This window comes from Salvelinus alpinus, chromosome 4 (genome assembly GCF_045679555.1).
Source record: "Salvelinus alpinus chromosome 4, SLU_Salpinus.1, whole genome shotgun sequence".
Classification (NCBI taxonomy): domain Eukaryota; kingdom Metazoa; phylum Chordata; class Actinopteri; order Salmoniformes; family Salmonidae; genus Salvelinus; species Salvelinus alpinus.
The window spans coordinates 72,233,818-72,258,948 of record NC_092089.1 but is presented as its reverse complement, the minus strand read 5'-3'; the positions used below and the strand labels follow the sequence as shown (position 1 = coordinate 72,258,948).

General features: G+C 41.6%; 1 protein-coding gene across 2 annotated transcripts in view; it reads right to left on the bottom strand.

Annotated features, from left to right (window-relative positions):
- Window positions 1–582: 582 nt before the first annotated feature.
- Window positions 583–25,131, bottom strand: part of LOC139574385 (complexin-1-like) — a 52,302-nt gene continuing 27,753 nt past the window's right edge. For both annotated transcript variants that reach the window (XM_071398910.1, XM_071398909.1), the window contains exons 3-4: window positions 17,012–17,190; window positions 583–4,435 (exon numbers count right to left, since the gene is read on the bottom strand). In XM_071398910.1, coding sequence (XP_071255011.1) covers window positions 4,238–4,435; window positions 17,012–17,190 — 377 coding nt within the window. In that variant the 3' untranslated portion in view covers window positions 583–4,237. The remainder of the gene's footprint in view (window positions 4,436–17,011; window positions 17,191–25,131) is intronic.

Sequence of the window (25,131 nt, the reverse complement as noted above, 5' to 3'; positions counted from 1 at the left end):
CATGGCATTTAACATAATACAAAAAAAATGTATGTCTATAATCCTTGCTGGGCATACTTCCATCATCTTTCTAGTGGATTTGTTTGGTGTAGAAGGTTGCTGATACCCATATCAGAGACCCTCTCATGGCAAACAGACATTATGAGAGGAGCACCATTTGCATTACTTTGATGTCCCTTTACCACTCACCCTGCAACATGATTACCAGTTACATCTTCTGGAAACTAGATCCAATCACCCTTTGAATGACACAGTACATTCTGTTCACAGCCCTTTCACTTTTATTGAATCGATGTCAAATTTATTGGAAAACGTGAAGATGCAGAACAACCATGTTGAGATGAAAAATGATCGTCAGAAACAGTTACAATTGATACATTGTTGTCTGCACACGTAATGTCGTTGCTTTACTCAAATAAGCTAAGTATGATTTCATATTGCGGTTCTGGAAGTAATCTCTACAGTCCTACAAAATCTTTTCTCATTTCCCTATAACAGAACTACGTGTATACCACTGCACTGCTTTTGAATAATTTATGAGAATTATAATGTACAGTGAGCCATCAGAAACACACGACGATGAACAATTATATGAAATCACTTTATTCTCAGAGTGTGCGGTGATTCCATTTTGGCAGGAATGTTACAGAGACTAAAAGATCAGCCTAAAATGGCATGCAGGGAGGCTGTCAGGTGGAGCTTTTCAACACAGAAGACACAAACAATTATCTTAACAACCTTGCCTACAGTACATTGCACACCATAAGCATGCACACAATTGTCAACAAATAGAGAGAGAGAGAAATAGGGAAAAGGGTGAGAAGATTTTACAATACAAAAAATACTAAAGAGACAGATTTCTCGAAGTACAACCACCAGTGGACGTAAACAGGAACGATACAGACAGAAAACTGCACCAGAATAAGCATCTTCTCAACACAGAGGAAACAGTCGAAGACAATGCAAAGATAGAAACATCAGACAGTTACATTCAAGTCACAACATAGGAATGTTTTAAGTGGGATTTTTGTCAGGCAGTTTTTATCATATCGATGGTTAATTGAGGGGTGAAATGAAAGAATGGTTTAACTTGAAGAGTGAGAAAGAGTGGATCAACAGTAATCTGGCATGGTGTCTACTAGAATAGCAAACAAAGACTTGTGACTTGTTTTTCAGCCATTTCGTCAATAAGTGGCATTTGTTTGCGATTAGGTGATGATGACAAATAGGCAGAGATGCCATTTTGTAGATGAAAGGAGAAGGTGATTGTTTTTCTTTCTGAGCACTTTCATGACTGTTTAGTATTCTACAATGTGTTCCAAGTAGGAAATCTGGAACTTTGACAGGATTTCAGACAACTGTAAGTTGCTGGAAAACCTTGTCAGGTCGGTTCTATAAAAAAATGTATAAGGGGCAAAGCAGATCCATGCCATCTATCCATCATCCTCGTCAATGAATGATCTGGTGTGCTTGGTCCCTAACAACAAAATACTGCATTTTCAAACTAAGTCGTGGTCATTACATGATCACTACAAAATATGAATAAAAACGTACAAACGAAAAGCTAAAATACCTGAGAATTTGAAATAAAGAAAAACATGAGATAAAGAAATTGAAAATATGAGACATTCTATCACTAACAAGACTATTCTTTGGTTTTTAATAGAATAAAACATGTCAATGATGAATTGAATGCTGTCGATGAATGCATGTGCCAACAACTAATAAATAGAAAAGTAGTATACAGTAATTGTATAATACCAACAAGTATTGGTCGTTCATTTCAGCTAAGTTTTAGCACATTGATAAATAAGTGGCTGAAGGCAGTTCACAAGTACATAAACATCACAGGAAGTTCAATAAATGTGCTCTATAAATGACCTCAATGTTGTGGCTTTCATATGTCTAGCTTTAAACATTGTAGGCAATTGGCAGGAAAGTTTGAGAGCGTACTATGTAGCTAGGTTTTACGTCGTGCTAATTTCTCTTCTCTATTTCACTGCTACTACATTAGTAAGGCCCCAGAATCACACCTGGCAGGTTTCTAACGGCTAATCTTGAATCTAACTAGCATCAACACTGGGCCGATATAAACAGTGGCAGTTTCACAAATACCATCGCCTAACTGCTTGGCACTTGTCTAGTGTACTAAACATTTATTGGTTTGCAAGCAAATATTATTATCCCAGATTGTGCATTATTGACAAATGCTCGATAGCTAACTAGCTAGCTTGTTCACTCCAAAATAAAGGCTTAACAAGCTATCTGTTACCTAGCAATCTATAAGTTAGCAATCTAGCTGCTATAATGCATTTCATTTTTCCCTTTGATTACATGTTGGACTTTTTTTCTGTACATGGCAGGCTAGATAGCTATTGACATTTACTTGGTCATGTGTTGAATCTTTATCTACCTCAACACTTAAAAAGGATTTTCGAGCAAAAATTCCTTACAGTAAGATAAGAACATCAAAGGCATTCTTTACACATACTAGCGACAAATTTGTCATTTGATATCCATGATCCTTTGAAGCCAGTGGCCATATGGATGTCCATGATCCTATGAAGCCAGTGGCCTTATGGAATGTGTTAAATATTTGGAATGTTTGAAACAGACAGTCCAGCTTAATTCATTTTAAATGAAGAAATTGATTGAAAATTATGAAATAACTTTCAATAAAGTTAGAATAAACTTTGAATAACTTTCAACAAATAATTCTGTGGTAGAACTAAGCTCTGGGATCAAAATGGACAACATATATAGAAACTCAGTGGAGGACAACTCTTTCCTATGGTGTATACATGCCTCTTAAGTTATTACTAATACCTGTCTTGTCCTGCATTCTCGGCAAAGTTTAGAACACAATTTACTAGTATGTTAGAACCACAAACCAAATCCCACTGAGAGACAAGGACCCTCACCAGTTCAAATGCTGTCCGATCAAACCCCCTACATTAAGCCAATCCTCCAACCTCTTTCCCCACATCACACTTCAGACTGAGTTCGTATGCTTTGCCGTTACTAGTCAGACAACGCTTTATGTGTCTGTACACTGATACACAAAACGTATTAAGCTCAACACATAACAATGAAGAGTGTCTGTTTTTGCCGATTCAGGACTGCACTCCATTTAGTTAACAGGAAAACCTTGAACAATACTGTATATTGCACCATTGTCACTGTCTGTTCACATAAAGTGTGTTCACAACATAGTTGTGCTTGAGAAAATGATGAGTACATCTCGTAAATCTATATTTACAGACATGGAAATAAGAAGAGTAAGCATCTACGTTCAATTGCCGGATTTGATTCCCACAAGTCCTACTATATAGGAGCGAAGCAGATGAAGCAACAAGACATACAACTCTATTGGTTTGTACTAAGCACAGGTACATCAGGAATGTTGCCAATGTTGTTTGGTTCATTGTTGAGCATTTTCATTTTTATCGTGGACATCTCAAGGAAGAACAGTTAGGATGTGTATGTATAGCCTACTGTACATATTAGTCGTGGTGTCATTGAAACAAAATTGAAAACCAGAGTTATTGCCTCAATATTAATGTATTTCACTTAATCATAACTAAATGGAATTTGTACATGTACTGTACTCCACAAAATATATCAACTGCATGCTTGAAAAGCATTTCTTGTTGAATTAGTTACCCATTTTCTTTCTAGTTCACCACAATGTTACTATTACCATTATTATTATTATTTTTACATTAAAACCTATGAATGTCTTGGGACAGAGAACAGTATATGGATGAAGTTTCAATGGAGAAGCAATAAACAGCAAAATTCTATCAAATTTGATATGATTTGGAGAATTTCTCAAAAGTTTAAATTATGGCTTAGACTCTTAATATATTTTCTGGTAATCACATATATTTATTTTAAACCAGAGGCTATTTACAAACAAAAAGGTTGGATTATGGTTGATCTCAGATCACATTCTAAGGCCTGGACACCTTGAAAACCTGACATCAAATTTGTCTTTAAGTTAATGTTTTGGATCTATGCAGATGCTACATAGGTTCATAGTATCACCAATCAGTGGTCTTCCTTCCAAATAAGACAATGTAACACAGATCATTTAAGTTAAGGACAAATATTATGGCACGTTGATTCATCCAGGGCTCTTAGAACAGGGATGTATGGGTGAAGGAGAAGGGTTGGTTAGGATGGTGGTCTTGGTTATGTGTGTTGGAAGGTTAACAATCTAATATCGCCAACACTGTTACTTTTTATTGAACATATCCATAAGTGGACCGGGAAGGAATTTCATGACCGTGTCCATGATACTTTCCTCCTCCTCCTCCTCGTCTCCGCAGCCGGGTGGGACAGCCTTCTTTGGGCGGGTGAGACTCCCTTCTGCTGCCTGATCCAAAGCAGCCTGGGCCTCGGCTTCCTTCTCCTCCTTCTTCTTGATGCCGTACTGGAACAGAAAACAAACAAAGGCAGCCATTTTAGGGAACAAATATACATTTCACATCACACATGCACTTTTGTACTTTCTATCAATTTTGTGGCGCTCTTCAGTCTTTATAGAGTTTTGTGCACCTCAATGTGACAATATAATACACATAACAGTACAAGATGGTAGTTATGGTTGATTTTATGATAATTAAAGGGGGTGGGGTTAGTCTCCCTTTTCTCCTTGCAATAGCCTCCCCTGGAATAAACAAAGTATAGAGGGCTTTTTTGAATGCACAACCAAGATCTTGAGCTTGCAATGAACTTGTCTCGATATGACCTGCCAAGATGCATTGTGCCAGTTACTTGGCATTGTGCCATCTGGCACTCAATCTTCCTCCTTGAATACCAACAATTTGCATAGTAATATAACACCTTGTGCCCCTCTCCATTCAAATCAAGTGGATTTGTTCTTGAATTAAAGTCATTATTTTAATACTAAGCTGAATATTGGCCGGAAAATCCTTTTAGTGTAAAATCATTTCAACAACTTCACTTGTCTTTCCTCCACATTCAATTCAGGTTGAAATAATGGATCACTTCATACTTCAAGTGATACATTTTTGAGGGGGAATTTTGTGTTCCTCTGGAGACATATCTCAATGGTTGTGTATGTACCCATTATCGTTACAAAATATCTCAACCTTCTTCTGTCTTTGATCAAGCAGTGTAAAACACATTACGGAAAGTGGAAATCATTTCCTCTTGCCGGACAATAAATAACAATTAATCAATATATTAACCAATCAATCACCATGCATTTAAATAATTTAGCAGACGCTCTTATCAGAGCAATTAGGGTTAAGTGCCTTACACAAGGGCACATCGACAGATGTTTCACGTAGTCGGCTCAGGGACTTGAACCAGCAACCTTTCAGTTACTGGCCCAATGCTCTTAAACCACTAAGCTTCCAGCCGCCCCGTGATTTTCAGTATAACATGATCTACAACAATAGTGCCCATTATACTGCACAGTAGGACCAAAACAGGACTACTTTCTCTGAGATCAGCCAGGTGAGCTTCCCACTATGCGAGGGAGGATTGGGCCTCTATTAGACCTCTGGCTGAGAGAGCTTCTGGTGAGTTACTGTCAGATGCTGAGGAGGGGAGTAGGGCCACAGTGAGGGCCGACAGCCTACCTGACTGATGGACCATCCTGGGGCACGGAAGCGGAAAATGAGTCGGACTCTCTTGTGACACTTTGCTGCTCTCCCAAGCAGAAATTAATGTGATTCTCAGCCAGTAAACATCTTAAAGGAGGATGGATCTCGTGGCTTTAGCACAGAGAGGATATAGTTTGTGAACAGGGACTCAGAAGAGGGCAATGCAGGGAGTGCTCTCAGTACTATCTGAGGCGTATAGAAATGCTAACGCTCATTTTGTCACAATAACGCAAATCAAAAGTGTGTAAGACATTCATTAAAATGCATCAGACTGGTATCGTGGAATATTCTAATCAAGTGAGAGACTTTGTTATTTCTTCAAACAATCATCTTTATTCAATATCGATTAATTAATGCAATAATGAGACTAGTCAACTGGCCGAGCAGCCTAACTCATAATGAAAAAATAGAGATCATATATAGGACCTAAAAATGCTTAGTCAGGGCTGGTTCCACCCCTCCCATAAGCCACCTTGGTCTATCTCCTGGTTATCTGCATGGGATGTTGTTTTACCCACAACCTGGCTTAGTTTCCCAGATGCCAGGAAGATGAGACAATGAGGGATTGTTCTAAACTCTTCCAGGCTCTCTCTATCTCAGGTCACACACACCACATATTGTGTATGGAATGCCAGCTTTAGGTTTTTAGCACCCAGTCATTGTCAGCTCAAGCTATCTCTAGCAAAACCCATTTATTTGACCATACGCCCAGACTAACTGCAGGAAGCTAGAGTGGAAACCATCTCTTTATAGGAACACAGAATTAAACAGAACAGAAATGTCCTACTTTCTGTTAAGTGTATAATTGTTAACTATTAATATCAAATAAATCAGGTAAATACATCATTTTTCTAACACACTGGTCATATTTCATGTTCCAATGTGAATTTGCTAATTGTTCATGATTCTTTCATGGTAGGCCTGCTAGAAAAAGCGTTCTTTCATCTTCGAGGCTTAAACAATGAAATAAGCTGACTCACTCGATTTTCCAAGACAATTCCTGACTGCTTTACACAACGGCACAATAGAGGCGGCGCAAGTTTGCTAGAAGTTACTGGAAGAGCCGTAGCATTTTGCTGATGCCAATAGTGTGGTTGTGCATGTTGGAGAAGATCAACAGAGATGTTAGTGCATCTCAGTCACATCTTGAGTGAAACATGGAGATGAAGTCTTAATCCTGGTGAGATCAGCTAGGCGCCAGCGCCGCCAATAAGACGCTGCGTCTTTATGCCTTCTCTTTGCATAGCAATTGATTGGCATTAAATAGGAAGTTGGTTATCTCACAGACGGCGATGATTCCACACATTACTCCACGCTTACTAACAGTAACATCTACAGATTACAAACAGCGAGGAAACCTTTAAGTCTGGTTTAAAGACTGATCGCACCTATTGTGTTGGATGTTAAAAGCCCAGTGCAGTCAAAAAACGGGAGTTTACAAAACAATAAGGACACCTGCTCTTTCCATGACATAGACTGACCAGGTGAATCCAGGTGAAAGCTATGATCCCTTTTTGATGTCACTTGTTAAATCCACTTCAATCAGTGTAGATGAAGGGGAGAAAACTGGTTAAAGAAGGATTTTTAAGCTTTGAGACAATTGAGACATAGATTGTGTATGTGCGCCATTAAGAGGGTGTATGGTGTGATGACCCTCCCACTTTGTCTGCTGTATTCTTTCTCTCTGCTCTAGTTTTCCTTAATAAGATGTCGGTGGGCGGCGCTGGGAGGGTCGTCAGTGAAATGGGACACACCTGGGATCGGATGTGGGCCGCACCCAGGTGGTAAGGGTAAGGAACAACACATCTGCCACGCTGATCATCAACACTGGGGCCCCTCAGGGGTGTGTGCTTAGTTCCCTCCTGTACTCCCTGTTCACCCACAACTGTGTGGCCAAGCACGACTCCAACACCATCAAGTTTGCTGACGACACAACAGTGGTAGGCCTGATCACTGACAACGATGAGACAGCCTATAGGGAGGAGGTCAGAAACCTAGGACAACAACCTCTCTCAATGTGAGAAAGACAAAGGAGCTGATCGTGGACTATAGGAAAAGGAAGGCCGTACAAGCCCCCATTAACATCGACAGGACTGAAGTGGAGCGGGTCGAGAGTTTCACCAAGTCACTTGGTGTCCACATCACCAACAAACTATCATAGTCCAAACACACCAAGACAGTTGTGAAGAGGGCACGACAATACATTTTCCTCCTCAGGCGACTGAAAAGATTTGGCATGGCTCCCCAGATCCTCAAAGTTCTACAGCTGCACCTTCGAGAGCATCCTGACCGGTTGCATTACCGCCTGGTATGGCAACTGCTCTGCCTCTGACCGTAAGGCGCTACAGAGTGTAGTGCGTACGGCCCAGTACATCATTGGGGCTAAGCTTCCTGACATCCAGGACCTATATAATAGGCGGTGTCAGAGGAAGGCCCAAAACATTGTCAAAGACTCCAGTCACCCAAGTCATAGTGTTCTCTCTTCTACCGCATGGCAAGTGGTATCAGTCTTATTGGCGGCGCAGCTTCTAACCCCAATCCATAAGACTGCTTAACAACTAAACTAATCAAAAGGCCACCCAGATGATTTACATTGAACCCCCTGTATATAGCCTCATTGTTATGTAAATGTATTGTGTTACCTTATTGATTGATTAGATTTTCTTTACTTTAGTTTATTTAGTAAATATTTTATTAACTCTATTTCTTGAGCTGCATTGTTGGTTAAGGCCTTGTAAGTAAGCATTTCATTGTAAGTAAGCATCCTATTATATTCAGCGCAAGTGAGAAATAAAATTTGATTTGATTAGTGATAACCGCCCCAAAAAATTGTTAGGTTGATATTGAAGGCTAATTTGGATTTGGAGCGTGCTGATTGTGTTAAGCATGATAAGGAATTGGAATTTAAACAGGATTTGGAGCGTGTTGATCGTGTTAAGCATGATAAGGAATTGGAATTTAAACAGGATTTGGAGCGTGCTGATCGTGTTAAGCATGATAAGGAATTGGAATTTAAACAGGATTTGGAGCGTGCTGATCGTGTATGATAAGGAATTGGAATTTAAACAGGATTTGGAGCGTGCTGATCGTGTTAAGCATGATAAGGAATTGGAATTTAAACAGGATTTGGAGCGTGCTGATCGTGTTAAGCGTGATAAGGAATTGGAATTTAAACAGGACTTGGAGCGTGCTGATCGTGTTAAGCATGATAAGGAACAGGAATTTAAACAGGATTTGGAGCGTGCTGATTGTGTTAAGCATGATAAGGAACAGGAATTTAAAGAGGATTTGGAGCGTGCTGATTGTGTTAAGCATGATAAGGAACAGGAATTTAAACAGGATTTGGAGCGTGCTGATTGTGTTAAGCGTGATAAGGAATTGGAATTTAAACAGGACTTGGAGCGTGCTGATCGTGTTAAGCATGATAAGGAACAGGAATTTAAACAGGATTTGGAGCGTGCTGATTGTGTTAAGCGTGATAAGGAACAGGAATTTAAACAGGATTTGGAGCGTGCTGATCGTGTTAAGCATGATAAGGAATTGGAATTTAAACAGGATTTGGAGCGTGCTGATTGTGTTAAGCGTGATAAGGAACAGGAATTTAAACAGGATTTGGAGCGTGCTGATCGTGTTAAGCGTGATAAGGAACAGGAATTTAAACAGGATTTGGAGCGTGCTGATCGTGTTAAGCATGATAAGGAATTGGAATTTAAACAGGATTTGGAGCGTGCTGATCGTGTTAAGCGTGATAAGGAATTGGAATTTAAACAGGATTTGGAGCGTGCTGATTGTGTTAAGCGTTATAAGGAATTGGAATTGGAGCGTGCTGATCGTGTTAAGCGTGATAAGGAATTGGAATTTAAACAGGATTTGGAGCGTGCTGATCGTGTTAAGCGTGATAAGGAATTGGAATTTAAACAGAATTTGGAGCGTGCTGATCGTGTTAAGCGTGATAAGGAATTGGAATTGGATCATGCTGATCGTGTTAAGCATGATAAGGAATTGGAATTTATACAGGATTTGGAGCGTGCTGATTGTGTTAAGCGTGATAAGGAATTGGAATTGGAGCGTGCTGATCATGTTAAGCATGATAAGGAATTGGAATTTAAACAGGATTTGTAGCGTGCTGATTGTGTTAAGCGTGATAAGGAATTGGAATTGGATCGTGCTGATCGTGTTAAGCATGATAAGGAACTGGAATTTAAACAGGAATTGGAGTGCGCAAAAAATCAAGCTGCAACAAGAGTGGCTGGAACTGGTTAGGGAAGGAAAGGAAAGCGCTTGGGAGAGTTTGCTTAGGTGACCCTGATTTACCTACGGGTCACTCCTCTCTCGGACGTGCCCCGGGCACGTTTGAAACTTACTGCCGTTGCCAAAATGTAATGACAAGGAATCTGAGATGTTTTTTTTCGTTTGAGCGCGTTGCTGATGGTAGGAGTTGGCCTGATTTTTGATCGCACTTGCATTGTGTTGACTGGTAAAGTGCAGGAAGCATATTCAGCTTTTGGTGTAGCCGACAGTGTCAGCTATGCTAAGGTTAAAATCGCTGTTACAGATGTACTAATTGGTCCTTGAGGCATACCGACAACGATTTAGAACTTTAAAAAGGGTTGATAAACAGACTCTGTTGATTTTAGGCGAGAGTTCTTTACAGTTTAATCTCCGTCTCTGCGGTTAAGAATTTCCAGGGGCTGTGTAATCTGATTATGCTAGAGCAATTTAAGGACATGATCCCTGATCGAATAGCCACGTACATGAACGAAAAGAGTGTCTCTGAAGCTGCAGTTTTGGCGGACGAGTTTGTTTGGACTCACAATAGTGGCTTTGCAGAGCCCCGTATTCCGAGTGAGTGGGGGCCACTGAGACACTGTGGTTCACGGGCAGTGCTTCATTCATCTAGGTCATTGGAAAACAAATGTCCTGTTCTCAGGGCTAAGGGTAAATGTAGTACTCATGCTAATATTAAACCTAAGCCTACGGCGTTAGCAGCGCCTGTCCGACATCCATTCACTCCTCTCACTCGGTCTCATGCCCAGGTACATGTGAAAGTCCCAATTGACCCAGATTATTTACATTTCATTAGGGAGGGTTTTGTGTCTCTGTTAGGAAGTAACAACCCAGTGCCAGTGAAGATCCTGAGGGACACAGGTGCCTCTGGGTTGTTTGTGTTAGTCTGTGTTACCCTTCTCTGCTGAGACTGATTCAGGGAATAGTGTTTTAATTTGGGGAATCGGGTTGAACAGAGTTGTGTGACCAAATTGTGCCCGTGAAACAGTTAGGAGATGTCACCCATGGCTATTTTCTCCAGGATGATGTCCTGATGAGAGAATGGGTGCCTCATAGTAGTTTCGTGGGGGAGGCTATTAGTCAGGTTGCTGTACCAGTTAGGTTTCGTGAGTTGGTGTTTGTGAGGACAATGCTCCTGGACATCTGGGCATGAGGAAAACCTACAATTGCATACTTAGACATTTATTTTGGCCTAAGTTAAAGAGGGATGTTTCTACATTCATCAACCTGTCAATTAACGGGTAAACTAATCAAGATATTAAGCCGGTACTGCTGTTTCCTATTCCCATAGTCAGCCGGCCTTTTGAGTATCTGATTGTTCACTGTGCTGGCCCTCTGCCTCGCTCTAAGAATGGTAGTAGTTACCTGTTCACTGTGACGTGTTAGACCACTAGGTTTCCTGCTGCCTATCGTCTCCGGTCTATCACGACTAAGTTCATGCTAAAAGCTTTGACTCAGTTTATATTCAGATGGTCTGTTTCGTCAGGTTCTCCAACAGCTCCATATTAAACACAATTTGGTTAGGGCCTATCACACGCAGAGTCAAGGAGCGCTGGAGCGCCCTTAAGTCTTTGAAAGCTTATTGTACAGAAATGCATAAGGATTGGGAGGAGGGGTTGCCATGGTTAGGTTTCACAGGTTTCATTCCAAATGACCTAGTGTTTGGACATGGTGTGCACGGACTTCTGGCAGTGCTCTGTGATGACTGGGGGTCTTCCAGGCCACCTCAGTCCCTGTTGTCTTATGTGTGTGTGGTTTCCGGCAGTGCCTGTGCACCGCTAGTGGGATGGCTGAAGAGGGGCTGTCATCTTCACAGGTGAGGATGAAAGGAATATTTTGTTTTTTTGTCTCGTTGGAAGGTGAAACTTTGCCCCAATCTGAGGTCCTGGGCGCTCTGGAGCAGGTTTTCATCAAGGATCTCTCTGTACTTTGCTCCGTTCCTCTTTGCCTCGATCCTGACTAGTCTCCCAGTCACTGCCGCTGGAAAACATCCCCACAGCATGATGCTGACACCACCATGCTTCACCGTAGGGTTTCCTCCAGACGTGACGCTTGGCATTCAGGCCAAATAGTTCAATCTTGGTTTCATCAGAACAGAGGATCTTGTTTCTCATGGTCTGAGAGTCTTTAGGTGCCTTTTGGCAAACTCCAAGTGGGCTGTCATGTGCCTTTTACTAACGAGTGTCTTCAGTCTGGCCACTCTCTAAAGGCCTGATTGGTGGAGTGCTGCAGAGATGGTTGTTCTTCTGGAAGGTTCTCCCATCTCCACAGAGGAACTCTAGAGCTCTGTCAGTGACCATCGGGTTCTTGGTCACCTCCCTGACCAAGGCCCTTCTCCCCCAAGTGGCCAGCTCTAGGAAGAGTCTTGGTGGTTCAAAACTTTTTCCATTTAAGAATGGAGGCCACTGTGTTTTTGGGGACCTTCAATGCTGGAGAAATGTTTTTGAACCTTTCCCCAGATCTGTGCTTCAACATAATCCTGTCTCGGAGCTCTACGGACCATTCCTTCGACCTCATGGCCTTGGTTTTTCTGTCAACTGTGGGACCAACTGCCTATCCAAATCATGTCCAATCAATTGAATTTACCACAGGTAGACTAAAATCAAGTTGTAAAAACAGCTCAAGGATCAATGGAAACAGGATGCACCTGAGCTCAATGTCCAGTCTCATAGCAAAGGGTGTGAATACTTATGTAAATAAGGTATTTCTGTTTATTTTTAATAAATTAGCAAACATTTCTAAACCTGTTTTCACTTTGTCATTATGGGGTATTGTGTGTAGATTTGTATTTTATTTAATCCATTTTAGAATAAGGCTGTAACGTAACAATGTGGAACATGTCAAGAGGTCTACATACTTTCCGAATGCACTGTATAGAGTTTCTTCAGAGAAACGCAGTTGTCTGGATGCTGAGATGAATATTGCTGAGCCTTCTTTCTCCAGCAGGGCTTCTCCATGTATCTTGGTCAGTAAACCGGATGGGACAAACAGATTTTGTACAGACTACCGTAAGGCAAACAGTGTCACTAAGCCAGATTAATTTCCTCTTCCTCGGATGGAGGACTGCGTTGATCAGTTCGGATTAGCGAAGTTTGTGAGCAAGTTTGACCTGTTAAAGAGCTATTGGCAGGTGCCACTTATGTGTAGGGCACACAAAACCTCTGCCTTTATTACACCCTTCGGTCTGTACTCATATTCAGTTATGAGTTTCGACCTACGTAAAGCACCTGTCACTTTTCAGAGCCTTATGAATAGGGTCGTCTCCGGTCGGGTGCTCTGTTTATTTGGACTGGGTAATGGTTTATGCAGATACAGGTGGACAAGCGTTTTCTCATGCGCGCTTTCCCCGAGTGTTGTGACGTATGCTTGTCATCCATGTGACCAGCCACAGTTTATTTTGTGTTGTCCTATCGCTCCTGTCATCTGTTCCTTGCTGTCCTAGTTTTCTTCTTTCCTCTTAAAGGTTGCTTCCTGTGCACAAAGGTTGCTGAGGTCTGGGGAGGACGAGGTTGGGTGGGGCAGTTTTAACCAGGGCAGTATGTTTGTGTGGTGGTCCGGGGTCCTTGGTGGTCACCGGTTTTAGGGGGGGGGGGGGGGGGGTTGACGACTCTCCCACTCTGTCTGCCGTATTCTTTCTCTCTGCTCTTGTTTTTCCCCCCATACATCAAGGAGACTCTCTCCATGCAGACACACTGTTGTTTTTGTTGTGACATTTTGGGGCTTCTTTGTGTTCATTTATTTTGGCACCTCTCAACACCCCTCATTATCACCATCTATGCATGCATCCACTACACACACCACTGTTACTTGTATATAGTTTACTTTGTGTAATAAATATATTTAGGTTATTTATTAATCTCCGTGTTTTCTCCCTCTTTGTTATGGGCTACGAGCCGGTTCGTAACAATGGTCAAAACTAAAGATTTAAGTGCTTTTGAATTGGGTAGGTACTGGACGCACCGGTTTGTGTCAAGAACTGCAATACTGCTGGGTTATTCATGCTCAATAGTTTCCCGTGTGTATCAATAATGTATCAGACATCCAGCCAACTTGACACAAATGTGGGAAGTATTGGAGTCAACATGGGCCAGCATTCCTGTGGAACGCTTTGACACCTTGTAGTCCATGCCACAACAAATCGAGGCTGTTCTGAGTGCAAAAGTGGGGGTGCAACTCAATATTAGGAAAGTGTCCTTAATGTTTTGTACATTCAGCGTATATTTTCACACTATGAGGTTGTAATAATACTGTGAAATTGTTAAAATGATAATGCCTGAAAGTGATGCCTGTTTTGGTGGGATGGAATTTTGGCCTGCCTGGTGACAGCGTTTCAACTACTTTGGAGGTATGAAACAAACAGACAATCATATCAGTCCAAAATATCAAATTACCAGTTTATGCTTCAAAACCAACTTTATAAGAGGTTTAAATATAGGTTATATTTGACTCAAAAGTCCATGATGTACATTAAGGCATTGTTGGCAGAATAGATGGATTCAGTTAACTGCATGATTACTATAATTCACCACAATACATTTATTGGTAGTCCAAGAAATATTGCTATCAGGTTGTAAATCACAGCTGGCCTGGTACATTGCTTGCTGCCTCCACCCATTTGGCATGCACTGTTTCAGTTTTATTGACTAAATTGTTTTAACAAAAATGGACGACTAAGGCTGGAAATGTCAATACAATCAAACTAGCAAGGGCAATGAACACAAGTCAGTCATAACGTGGCTAATAAGCTAATGCACATGTGTCAAACAAGGCCAGTGGGCTGAATAGGACACACAAGCGAGTATAAATGAGTCAACGGTTGAGTCATGTACTTTATTAAATTACAGCCTGATGCGCTCACATTGGTGAATTCAACTTCAATTGCACTGCTTCCATGTGTCCCGTTTACAGCGCGCAGCGGAGGGAAAGTGTACAGACACATGCCACAGTCCTAGCTAGGCTACTAAAATGTTGCAGTCTGTCTTCGTATTTTAAAGCTTGACAATGAATCATCTAAAAACTAAACCTGCAACAAAACACCATGCAAAGGAGAAACACGGAGGCCTATTACAGCAACATTTGATCAGTAGCCTAGGCTGGCCGCACCGGAGCAGTGCAAAAAAATAAAACTAGTTTTAAGTTTAAATGTTGCAACAATCTTGCTACGTTTTTGTTATTTGGAGTTATTAAATACTTTTTGATTAGAGTTGCAGCATATTATGCACATCTGCAAGCATAGCAGCAAAGGCTGGACAAATATAAGTTATCTTTTATTTTAATGTTAAAATGCTATGTACAGCATCCTATGTACATAAGTGGACATTATAAATCAAATAGGTTATGTCTGGCCTGCAATTTCGTTGAGTTTTTTTCAACATGGCCCTTGCGCTGATTGAGTTTGACACTCCTGGAATAGCATATCTATTTATTTAGCAAGCTAAAAACACCAGGCATAACATTACTTAGCTAGCTGCTGGGAGGATGTCATCATTTTTCAGTTGCTACAGCTAGAGATGCAGGTGTCATTGCTATGCAGCTTGCTATGCTGAACTTGAATGATATCCACAGTTAGCATATCTCTTTGTTGTCAATCAAATGTATTTGACATCGATCAAATGGGCAGTCAAGTTCCCATTCAGTTGTCAAAAGGTGGGTTGAGACAAGCATGCCTTGGCAGACAAGCTGCAGAAGGACGAGCAGTCTACTATTCCCCATTGTTTATCTGTGCAATTTTGAAGGCCAACTAGATAAAAAAAAGGTTTGAGGGTTTAAATAATGTTCCCTCGTTCGATTTGAGCTAATCTTGCTCTGGCTAGCATTATTTGTTGATCTTGTTGTTATTGTTGATGTGCATAGGCAACCGAGGAACAGAGAGCCTACCTTTTTCTTGGTTGTTTGATGAATAGGACTCCCGTGGTGTCTACATATTTGCAGAAATATTTTGTGGCTTTTGGCGAATGCGTTCTAATGATCTAAAGTCACCCTGTTGCTACTGCCTGTAAACACAGTCCAGTTCAAAGTGAGTTAGGGGGCTGCAGGTAGCCTAGTGGTTAGAGCTTTGGACTAGTAACCGAAAGGTTGCAAGATCGAATCCCCGAGCTGACAAGTAAAAAATATATCATTCTGCCCCTGAACAAGGCAGTTAACCCACTGTTCCTAGCCTGTCATTGAAAATAAGAATTTGTTCATAAGTGACTTACCTGGTTAAATAAATGGCCATTGTACCAAATTGGTTATTTTCATATAGGTTTACTGTAGCTCTGATTGGCTATGGCGCACCGGTCCATGTAGACTCCTGGACAAGACTGATGGTTTTATTAACTGTCTTAACACATGGCCGCTTTCCCAGTCTATCTTGCTAGAGCATTTTAACATTCAATGAATTTTGAAATACATGAAAATGACCATGAGTGCTTGCTTGTCATATTCTTCCTGGGGGTCTATATGAACAGATTTGAATAAGATTTCATATTGCTAAAATGCTGTCAGTTCCACTTTAGTTGACCAATAAGAAATAGTTCCAAACCTCTGCCAAAAACAGCTAGTTTTCAGTTTTCCCCTCCCCACTCAGACCATTCCCAGACAGTCCTAGATAAATTCTGGCTTGAGAAATTAGCCTTTGCTAAGAAGACATTTAGTCAGTCTCCACAGTCTTTAGTTTCCAACACTTGCTGAATCTGCACTGTCATTTCTGTCTCTCTCCAAAGCAAGGGCTCTCATGACTCACTAAAGCTCACGGCTAATTCTCCAACTCTAAAGCATGTTTCTCTGAGGTTATATCAAGTCACTCTTTTCTTGCCAGGCTCAAAAGACACCGCTACTGAACCAAGCTACCAGATTTTCAACATTGGATGACATGGAAATAATGATCAAATAGGAATTTAACAAGCATAGTGCATTGTTTGTTTATGCACAGACAGACAGACATACACATAAACACACACACACACACACACACACACAACGACATTACATATGATAATGTATGCATGAGTTTTGCTTCGGGAGGCAATCACATGTGAGTATGAAACTTGCAATGGGATTGAATATATTTAAATAAGATTCATTGTTTAACAGGATTACATTTTTACCTTATCCCTGATGCCCTGTCGGACGTTTTCTCTCTCCGATTCCATTTTTGCATATTTTGCCTTCCTCTCCTCCTCCTGTTGCCGAAGTGCCTCTTGTCTTTCCTCCTCCTTTTTCTCCGCATCAGGATCCTTCTCAGCCTCTTCCCCACCCAGCATTTTCCCCATGTCTTTGGTAGCTCCTTTAGAGGTGAACGAAAGGGGGGAAGAAATGTCAGTCATGGGTCTGTTATGAGGGAACCCACAGTACAGTATTGAACAACAGAGGAAACAACAACTCCGAACGTGGACCCAATTAAAGACCCTCTAAATTATTTCCTTTTGATGGGCTTTGTGTTGGACTCTTCGGCCATGGCTATCTCTGTCAGAGGCTGAGCTACACACAAATGTTCCAACTGGACATTGGGTCAAGACTTGAGAACAAAGGGCTTTTTTATGGCTTGGAGTTCTATGGCAGGATTTGAAGATAGCAGATAATAGTACATCCTCTCATTGGTCTCTACCTCTGGCCGGGCTTGTTAGATATGCTAGAAAAAAGAGCACAGAAAAGATAAGGCTTGTTCAATGACATCTGAATTTCATTACGGAATATACCGTAGCCCTTGAGTGCGTCACTGGATCACTTTTATTCTGAAGTGAAAAGAGGCTGTACAGACTTGCCAAAAACCAAGTGAATAGGCATTACCTCAGAGACCAATTGCTCATACATACTCTGCATTGACCAAGCAGATGGACATTTACATACTGTATGTCGAAATGTTGGACTATTGGGAAGGAAAAGAGAACATGAAGACAAAAACGCAGGCAGTTATTATAAATGGAGAAGAGGGGAGTTGATTAACATCTAATGGTTTATTCAGTGCAGAAATCTGGCTGAAGTAGTTGTAAGTGGTGACAGGTCATAAAGATCACATCTGGGACGTGAGCATGTTTTCCTTCCCAACTTTTTGGAAAGTGTTCACCTCGTCATAATTAAGCGGTTTGCTTAACCTGCAAAACTGACACTATGCCAGTGGCTATGAGCATTATGACAAAAAATCACACTAGGACAATCAGATCACGTACACTGTCAAATTCAACAAATCCACTTTGCTACCTTTTTGATGTCCCTGAGAAGGATGCTTGTGTATTTTCCTAAAATCAAGACCACACACAGCAAAATACACTCATGAATAATAGATTAAAGAATGTCTACATAACTTTAAAAGATGTAAAAGTCAAATACTACATTTAGAGAGAGAGAGTCAGATTGCAGAGGGCTGTTCCAATGTGTATTCTCCTCACATCGAGGTCTGACACGGAGCGTGTCGAGGCATGAGACATTGTGTATTCAGTCCGGAAACTTCACATACTCTCCTCCAACAGCTGGACGCATGCCTGTGCTCTCTCTCTCTCTTTCTCTCACGGCCGCCCATGGATACCCAGACACCCTCACACACCACACCGCTCATGCCCCAACTCGCTGGAAATGTATTTTAATGAGAACTGGGCCTCCCTGATGACAGAGGAAGATGCAGTGGAGATGGCTCCACCACACCCCATCCTTCACGAGCCTTTCCCGGTCCAAAAGGCTTACTCTTTCAGCATTAGACCCGCTGTCTTGATCCAATCTGTGCAAAGTTCCGACAAGCCAGGCTGCACCCAGCTCTCCAGAGGTGGAAGAGAACACATGGCCATCTGGTATGAGATCACCCGCCATGACCTTCGTGGTCGCTGGCTACTCTCCACTTTGCATTCTGATGCTGGCAAGCAGGAGTTAGGCAAAACTACAGCACCTCGTCCTGAGAAGAGAACGTTCATTCATAAACACACTGTCTATTTGGTGTGTCATTAGCGAGTTAGCATAGCAAACAAACGACTACGACTAGGTTTTGTCGACATCTCACAAAGGGTCATTTGAGGTCTCCTCGTTGCTTTACACATCAGTCTTAACAGTTTCATTCTACAGTGGATGTCATATAACGTGCCATTGAACACCAATTTTGATGATACGTTACACGCAGGGGTGAAATAGGGGTGAATTAAATTAAATGGAGTTTCTCTCCTTAGTATTGGAGACCACATAGATTTGTAATGAAAAATGATCTGTTTAAAACTGCACAATCCCCCCACCTATAATATTGTAACACTTAGATGCTTCCATTTCCAATTATGGTCCACTGTATTCATTGTATAATGAGTGGGATGTGATGTTACATTGTGTCTTTAAATGTAAGCCATTTGGAAGCAAGCTGAATACAAAGCTAAATCTGAATGAGACAATAACTACTATTGACCTTTTTACAAAACCCTTATAATGTAATAAATTCACAGCTGAAGAAAACAGATACTTTTCGAGAACTGATGAAAGGCAAGGCTGTGATTAGCTGTATTGAAGAGCAGACTCATTGCAGTGACTTCTACTAAGATCATTCTACAACGGACAAAAAAACATTGAGGCGTCGTGGGGAACAATTATTTTACTCGAACTAATATTTTCACTCAAGGTCAGAATAAAGAATATCCCGTCTAAACAATTTATTGAACTTCTCTACAAGGCAAGAGCCACTGTCACTGATTTCCCTCCAGCGTGTGTGGAACCACAGACGTTTGAGTGAACACTCTCCGTGGTTGCCAGAAGCCTGGGAAGATTTTTCTAACTTGCACACACATTTGTTTTGAGATTCTTCATGTACTGTAATGAAAATAACTATATAAATCTACTATTATTATTATTATTATTATTATTACCATCATCTGAAAAATAGGAATCCTGCAGAGAGTCTTGCTACTTCCAACATGTGGTTCATTGTTACATAGTGACAGACAACTCTATTACACAGTCAAATTAAATTCTAAATACATTATTTTGTCATGGTTTTACCATCTCAGTGTGTGCAATGTTGTAATTAGAATTTATTTCACACAATATGGCCCTTTCCTGGCCCTTGGCTGTTAATAAGTCAGAAAACCTACATGGAAACCCTGGCTTGCGACAAAACAACTTTCATAGGTATACTGTATATTCTCAGCCTTGCTTGCCTTTATTACTGTTGACGATTGCATCTGAACATTATCTGCTTTTAATTAATACCATTTTCTCTTGGCAACGCTGTTCTGTTCCTCTTATCCCATCACACCGTACGCTTAATCTCAACTCCCCAGGCCAATTAGCTCATCTGATTGTGACAAAGTTGCAGCGGAACAGCATGAGACAGCCACCATCCCTTTAGTCTTAGTGGTGCCACTCCCTACCAGCTGTGTAGCCTAAGTGCTAATGGAAATGGTCTGGTTGCTTAGGCCTTCGGCCACATTTACTGAGAGGAGTTTGTGTAGCGGCTAGCTAACAGGCGCTAACGGGCGCCAACTCAACAGAGCTTAAAAGGGTCTCCTCAGCTCAGCTCAGTCCAGAGGGACAATTTTTAACGGTGAAAGGAGTGAGTGTGCATCGTGCACAAAGAGTTGAAATTGAAAGGGATCAGGAGAATTTGAAGTTGTGGATGAGCAAGGTCACGTGTTGGCCTAAAATGTGCCGTGTTACGTAAAGGCATGCAGTGGACTTGGTGGAAAGTGTGAGAGTGTGAGAGTGATTGGAAGAGTGGATGAAATGGCACACTTGACAGGGTGTGTGTGTGTGTGTGTGTGTGTGTGTGTGTGTGTGTGTGTGTGTGTGTGTGTGTGTGTGTGTGTGTGTGTGTGTGTGTGTGTGTGTGTGTGTGTGTGTGTGTGTGTGTGTGTGTGTGTGTGTGTGTGTCTTTTGCTTGTGTGTGTGTGTGGCAGGGGAGGCTGCTGAGGGGATGACGGCTCAAAATAATGACCGGAACAGAGAAAATGGAATGGAATAAACACATGGAAACCATACGTTTGATGTATTTGATACAGTTCAACCAATTCCGCTCCAGCCATTACCACGAGCTCGTCCTCCCCAATTAAGGTACCACCAACCTCCTGTTGTGTGTGGGTGTTTGGAGGTGGCTCCGTGTGGGTGTTACTGGCAGAGAACAAAATGTACCACTCTTGTCAGTATGTGACTATGTATGTGTTTGTGAGTGGGTTGTGTGGGATTCTCCGTTCCTGCCAATGGCACCCCTGTCCATGTACAGTGCATTCAGAAAGTATTCTGACCCCTTGACTTTTACCACATTTTGTCACGTTACAGCCTTATTCTAAAATGTATTAAACCATTTTTCCCGTCATCAATCTACCCATAATGACAAAGAAAAAACAGGTTTTAGACATTTTTGCTCATTTATAAAAAATAATATACACGGAAATATTACATTCACAAAAGTATGCAGACCCTTTACTCAGTACTTGGTCGAAGCACCTTTGGCTGTGTGTTCCTTTATGTCTGTGTGTTCCTTTATGTCTGTGTGTTCCTTTATGTATGTGTGTTCCTTTATGTCTGTGTGTTCCTTTATGTCTGTGTGTTCCTTTATGTCTGTGTGTTCCTTTATGTCTGTGTGTTCCTTTGTGTCAGTAGGCCGTCATTGTAAGAATTTGTTCTTAACTGCCTTGCCTAGTTAAATAAAGGTTAAATATAAAACATTTCTGTGTGTTCTTTTATGTGTGTGTGTGTGTGTGTGTGTGTGTGTGTGTGTGTGTGTGTGTGTGTGTGTGTGTGTGTGTGTGTGTGTGTGTGTGTGTGTGTGTGTGTGTGTGTGTGTGTGTGTGTGTGTGTGTGTGTGTGTGTGTGTGTGTGTGTGTGTGTGTGTGTGTGTGTAAGAAGGTTGCTGTCCTTTTTGAAGGACTGCGAGGGCGGTGACGGCGGCCCCTGCCGAGCCCAGACACAGGTGGTGTTTGCGGGGAGCAGCGGGACCAGCTCAAGGACTGTGTGTTCCTTCTCCTCCATCTGTCACCCATCACATGACCCTCGATCTAGCCCCACATGAACTTTGTTTTGAGATTCTTCATGTACTGTAATGAAAAGAACTGTATAAATCTATTATTATTATCATTTGAACAGTAGGAATCCTGCAGAGAGTCTTGCTACTTCCAAAAGGTGGTTCATTGTTACATAGTGACAGACACCACCATGACGGTAAGGATCTTCCACAGAACGTCATACTTTGGGTGCAGCAATACTGTGCTGTTCCTTCAAGCTACCTCTCAAGCAGGGTCAGGTGGTAGGTTATTGTGAAAGCAACAGTCTTTGCATAGCTAGACACATAGCAGGCACCAACCTAAAGTACACAGCAGTTTGTTCAAACAACCTAAAAATAGCTTGGTTGGTTAAATAAATAAAAAAACACTGACCACGGGGAGGTAGTTTGCTTTTTCACATGGATTGCAAGAGCGAGATCAATTCTCCATTTAATCTCTACTCCCCAGCAGAATAGTTTGCCTCCCCACACACATCCACCATTTCCCACCCAGTGATGCAGCTCCCAAAACCATAACAGCGTGCGAAGCTATAATCTGGAATTATATATCTATCGGTGGTGGGTGAAGGGGGGGGGGTGACAATATAAAAGGGCCCCAAAGGCTGAGGGATTTGGCCTGCAGACAGGCGGTAATGAGACTGGGGGGGGTTATGTGTTGGTGAAGGGGGTTGGGGGAGGAATAGGGCGGCTGAGGTAAGCTGGAGCCACAGCCACCATATCTAAGTAAATCTCCCGTGGGAAGATGGAAAACGGAGGCAGGAGGTTCAACGTTGCTGCGTTTTATCACCCATCCTCTGTCATTATCGTTGGACTGCTGCTCACAGACTTTCAGCGTGGAGATGAGCGAGCCGGACCGAACGCATGTACCACCGTGAGGCTCACACTAATCTACCTGCAGAGGACGCAGATCACCCATGGTCCATTGTATACCACAACCAAGAGCCACATTTGCAATAAAGTAGAATTCACCCACAGTGGTATGAGTGTGTAGGGGAATACATCTAGTATTGTCGGAGGGAGCATATAGACAGAATCTATATGGCGCACAATGATGATGTCATTTGGACAGTTGTATACTCTTTTCGCCACAATCATAGGAGGAGTAGGCCTACAGTACCACTAGCTGCCTTTAAATAGAGTTTAGGGCTGATGGATTTTCTCTGCTTCCTCAGATAAGCACTGTCTTTAGTGGAGCGTGCTGTAGCTACCATGGGCAGTCCGGGGTGGTTCACTTGGTTGCCTGCCAGAGATCACAGAAGACCATTGCGGAGCTTCATAAGTTATAATGCTTGTGTCACTGGGTAAACGGTCACGGACGGCAGCGAGGCGGAGAACACCAACCCGCTGATACTGAGGTAACTGAGGAGTCAAGAGGACCCACTTCACAGGATGTAAGATAAAATTAAACACCACGCTGAGTAAATGCTGAATAAAAGTCTGTGTTCTGTGACTTTTACAAGCTTTGTGTTTAACAAGAGCCTTCAGTTCTGAGGAGATGCAGGAAGCTGAGAGGGTTCAGCCAAACTGAACGAGACACTTTGCAGCCGAAGGGCACTATACCCTTTAGACAAAACATTTCCAAACTCAAATGGGGCATAAAGTAGCCCTCTACAGAGAACAGCAGTATAGTACAGATTAGAGCGTACATTAACAAAATGTATTAATATCTAATGCTGTGTGCTAACATAGTTTTCTCCTTTGTATTCATTCTAAAGAGAAATCTGTTTAGTCCAATGCTCCAGGGTTGTTAAAGGGCACAGCTAGAACCTTTAAATCCCTCAACGTTCATTTTGGTACCAAGGTCTAGATATAATCAGCCAGTCTGCTGCTAATACGTGTCATGCTGCAATGAGATAATAGGTAAACATTAAAAGCATATATGAAGGACAACCCAGACTTAATTAACCTAAAATAGAGGTCTGCAGAATGTCTTTCCTTCTAGGAAGAATCGTGTACTTTTATTTTAAAATAACTAAATTACAATTCCTGTCTGACTTGTGCCCCAAGTATCAAATAATCCAATACTACTTTGATACAGAAAGACGTTTCTATCATCTATGCTTTAATCAAATCAACATAATGACAAGTTGGCATGTCATTTCTGTTGCATATTTCAGACACAATACCAGACTTGAATTTCAGGAGGACAATAGTGTGGAAATGGATGTTGAGTTGATGTGAACATTCTCCCCTCCAGAGTCAGTCACCCCTTTTGACCGGTATGTTGTCTGAGTGGATCTGCCAGGACTCCTCCTGACCCAGAGAAAGCAAACACAGTATTTAACTGCGTTCGTCATGCCTGGGCTAGCGAAAGGCATTAAAGGTACTTCATCCTAGCCCTTGCACTAAAGAAGAAATGGCATCCCCCAAGGTTCAATTGTTGCTCCGCTGCTTTTTGCTCTTTTAATTCCCTAGACTCTGCCACCTCAGCTAATTTCTATGCTTTTGATATGTAGCTGTTCTCCACCATTATCAGCATCCTCTGCGTGCCTCTGTCTTTTTGAAAACTTGCTCAACCTGAATTTATGTAGAATAATTAATAGAAAAAGTTTAAAATATGTTTAAGTTACCAATATTGTTTTGAGGACTGATCGCCCTATGATGGAGGAGGTAAAATAAGTGTAACTGTCATTAGATCAAGCTCACTACATTAGCATATCCCCAATTCGGGAATCTAGCTGTCAATTAGAAGACCTATTCAGATGGGTTCATCTGGATGTAGCTAGTTATAGACGCCCACGCCAAACTGTTTATGCATTAGATGATTCCCAGGGTCACGCAGTCAACTTACAAATTATTCAGGTCCTAATTATGAATTGCTTGTGCAAGCGTAGTTGTGTTCCTATTCTCTTGTTTTGCCAGGTGTGGTGGTTAAAAGGAATTAAGCTGATGTCACTCCGGGAATATTTTGCACAACTCATACTTTTCGGGGCTTCCATATAATTGCCTCTGAAACATGACTTGATTCGTTTGGAAAGTAGGGCAAAGAGAATTAGGCTTTTTAATTAAAATGACAGGTAATCAAATCCATACGAACTAAATTGCAAGATAAAAGAGGGTGATGGAAAATGGCTTTTAAAGATCTGCATAGACGTATAGATTCACCACTGTGTCTGGTTTTCAAAGATCTACATAGACATATAGATTCACTACTGTGTCTGGCTTTTAAAGATCTGCATAGACATAGATTCACCACTGTGTCTGGCTTTTAAAGATCTACATAGACGTATAGATTCACTACTGTGTCTAGGACTATAACCC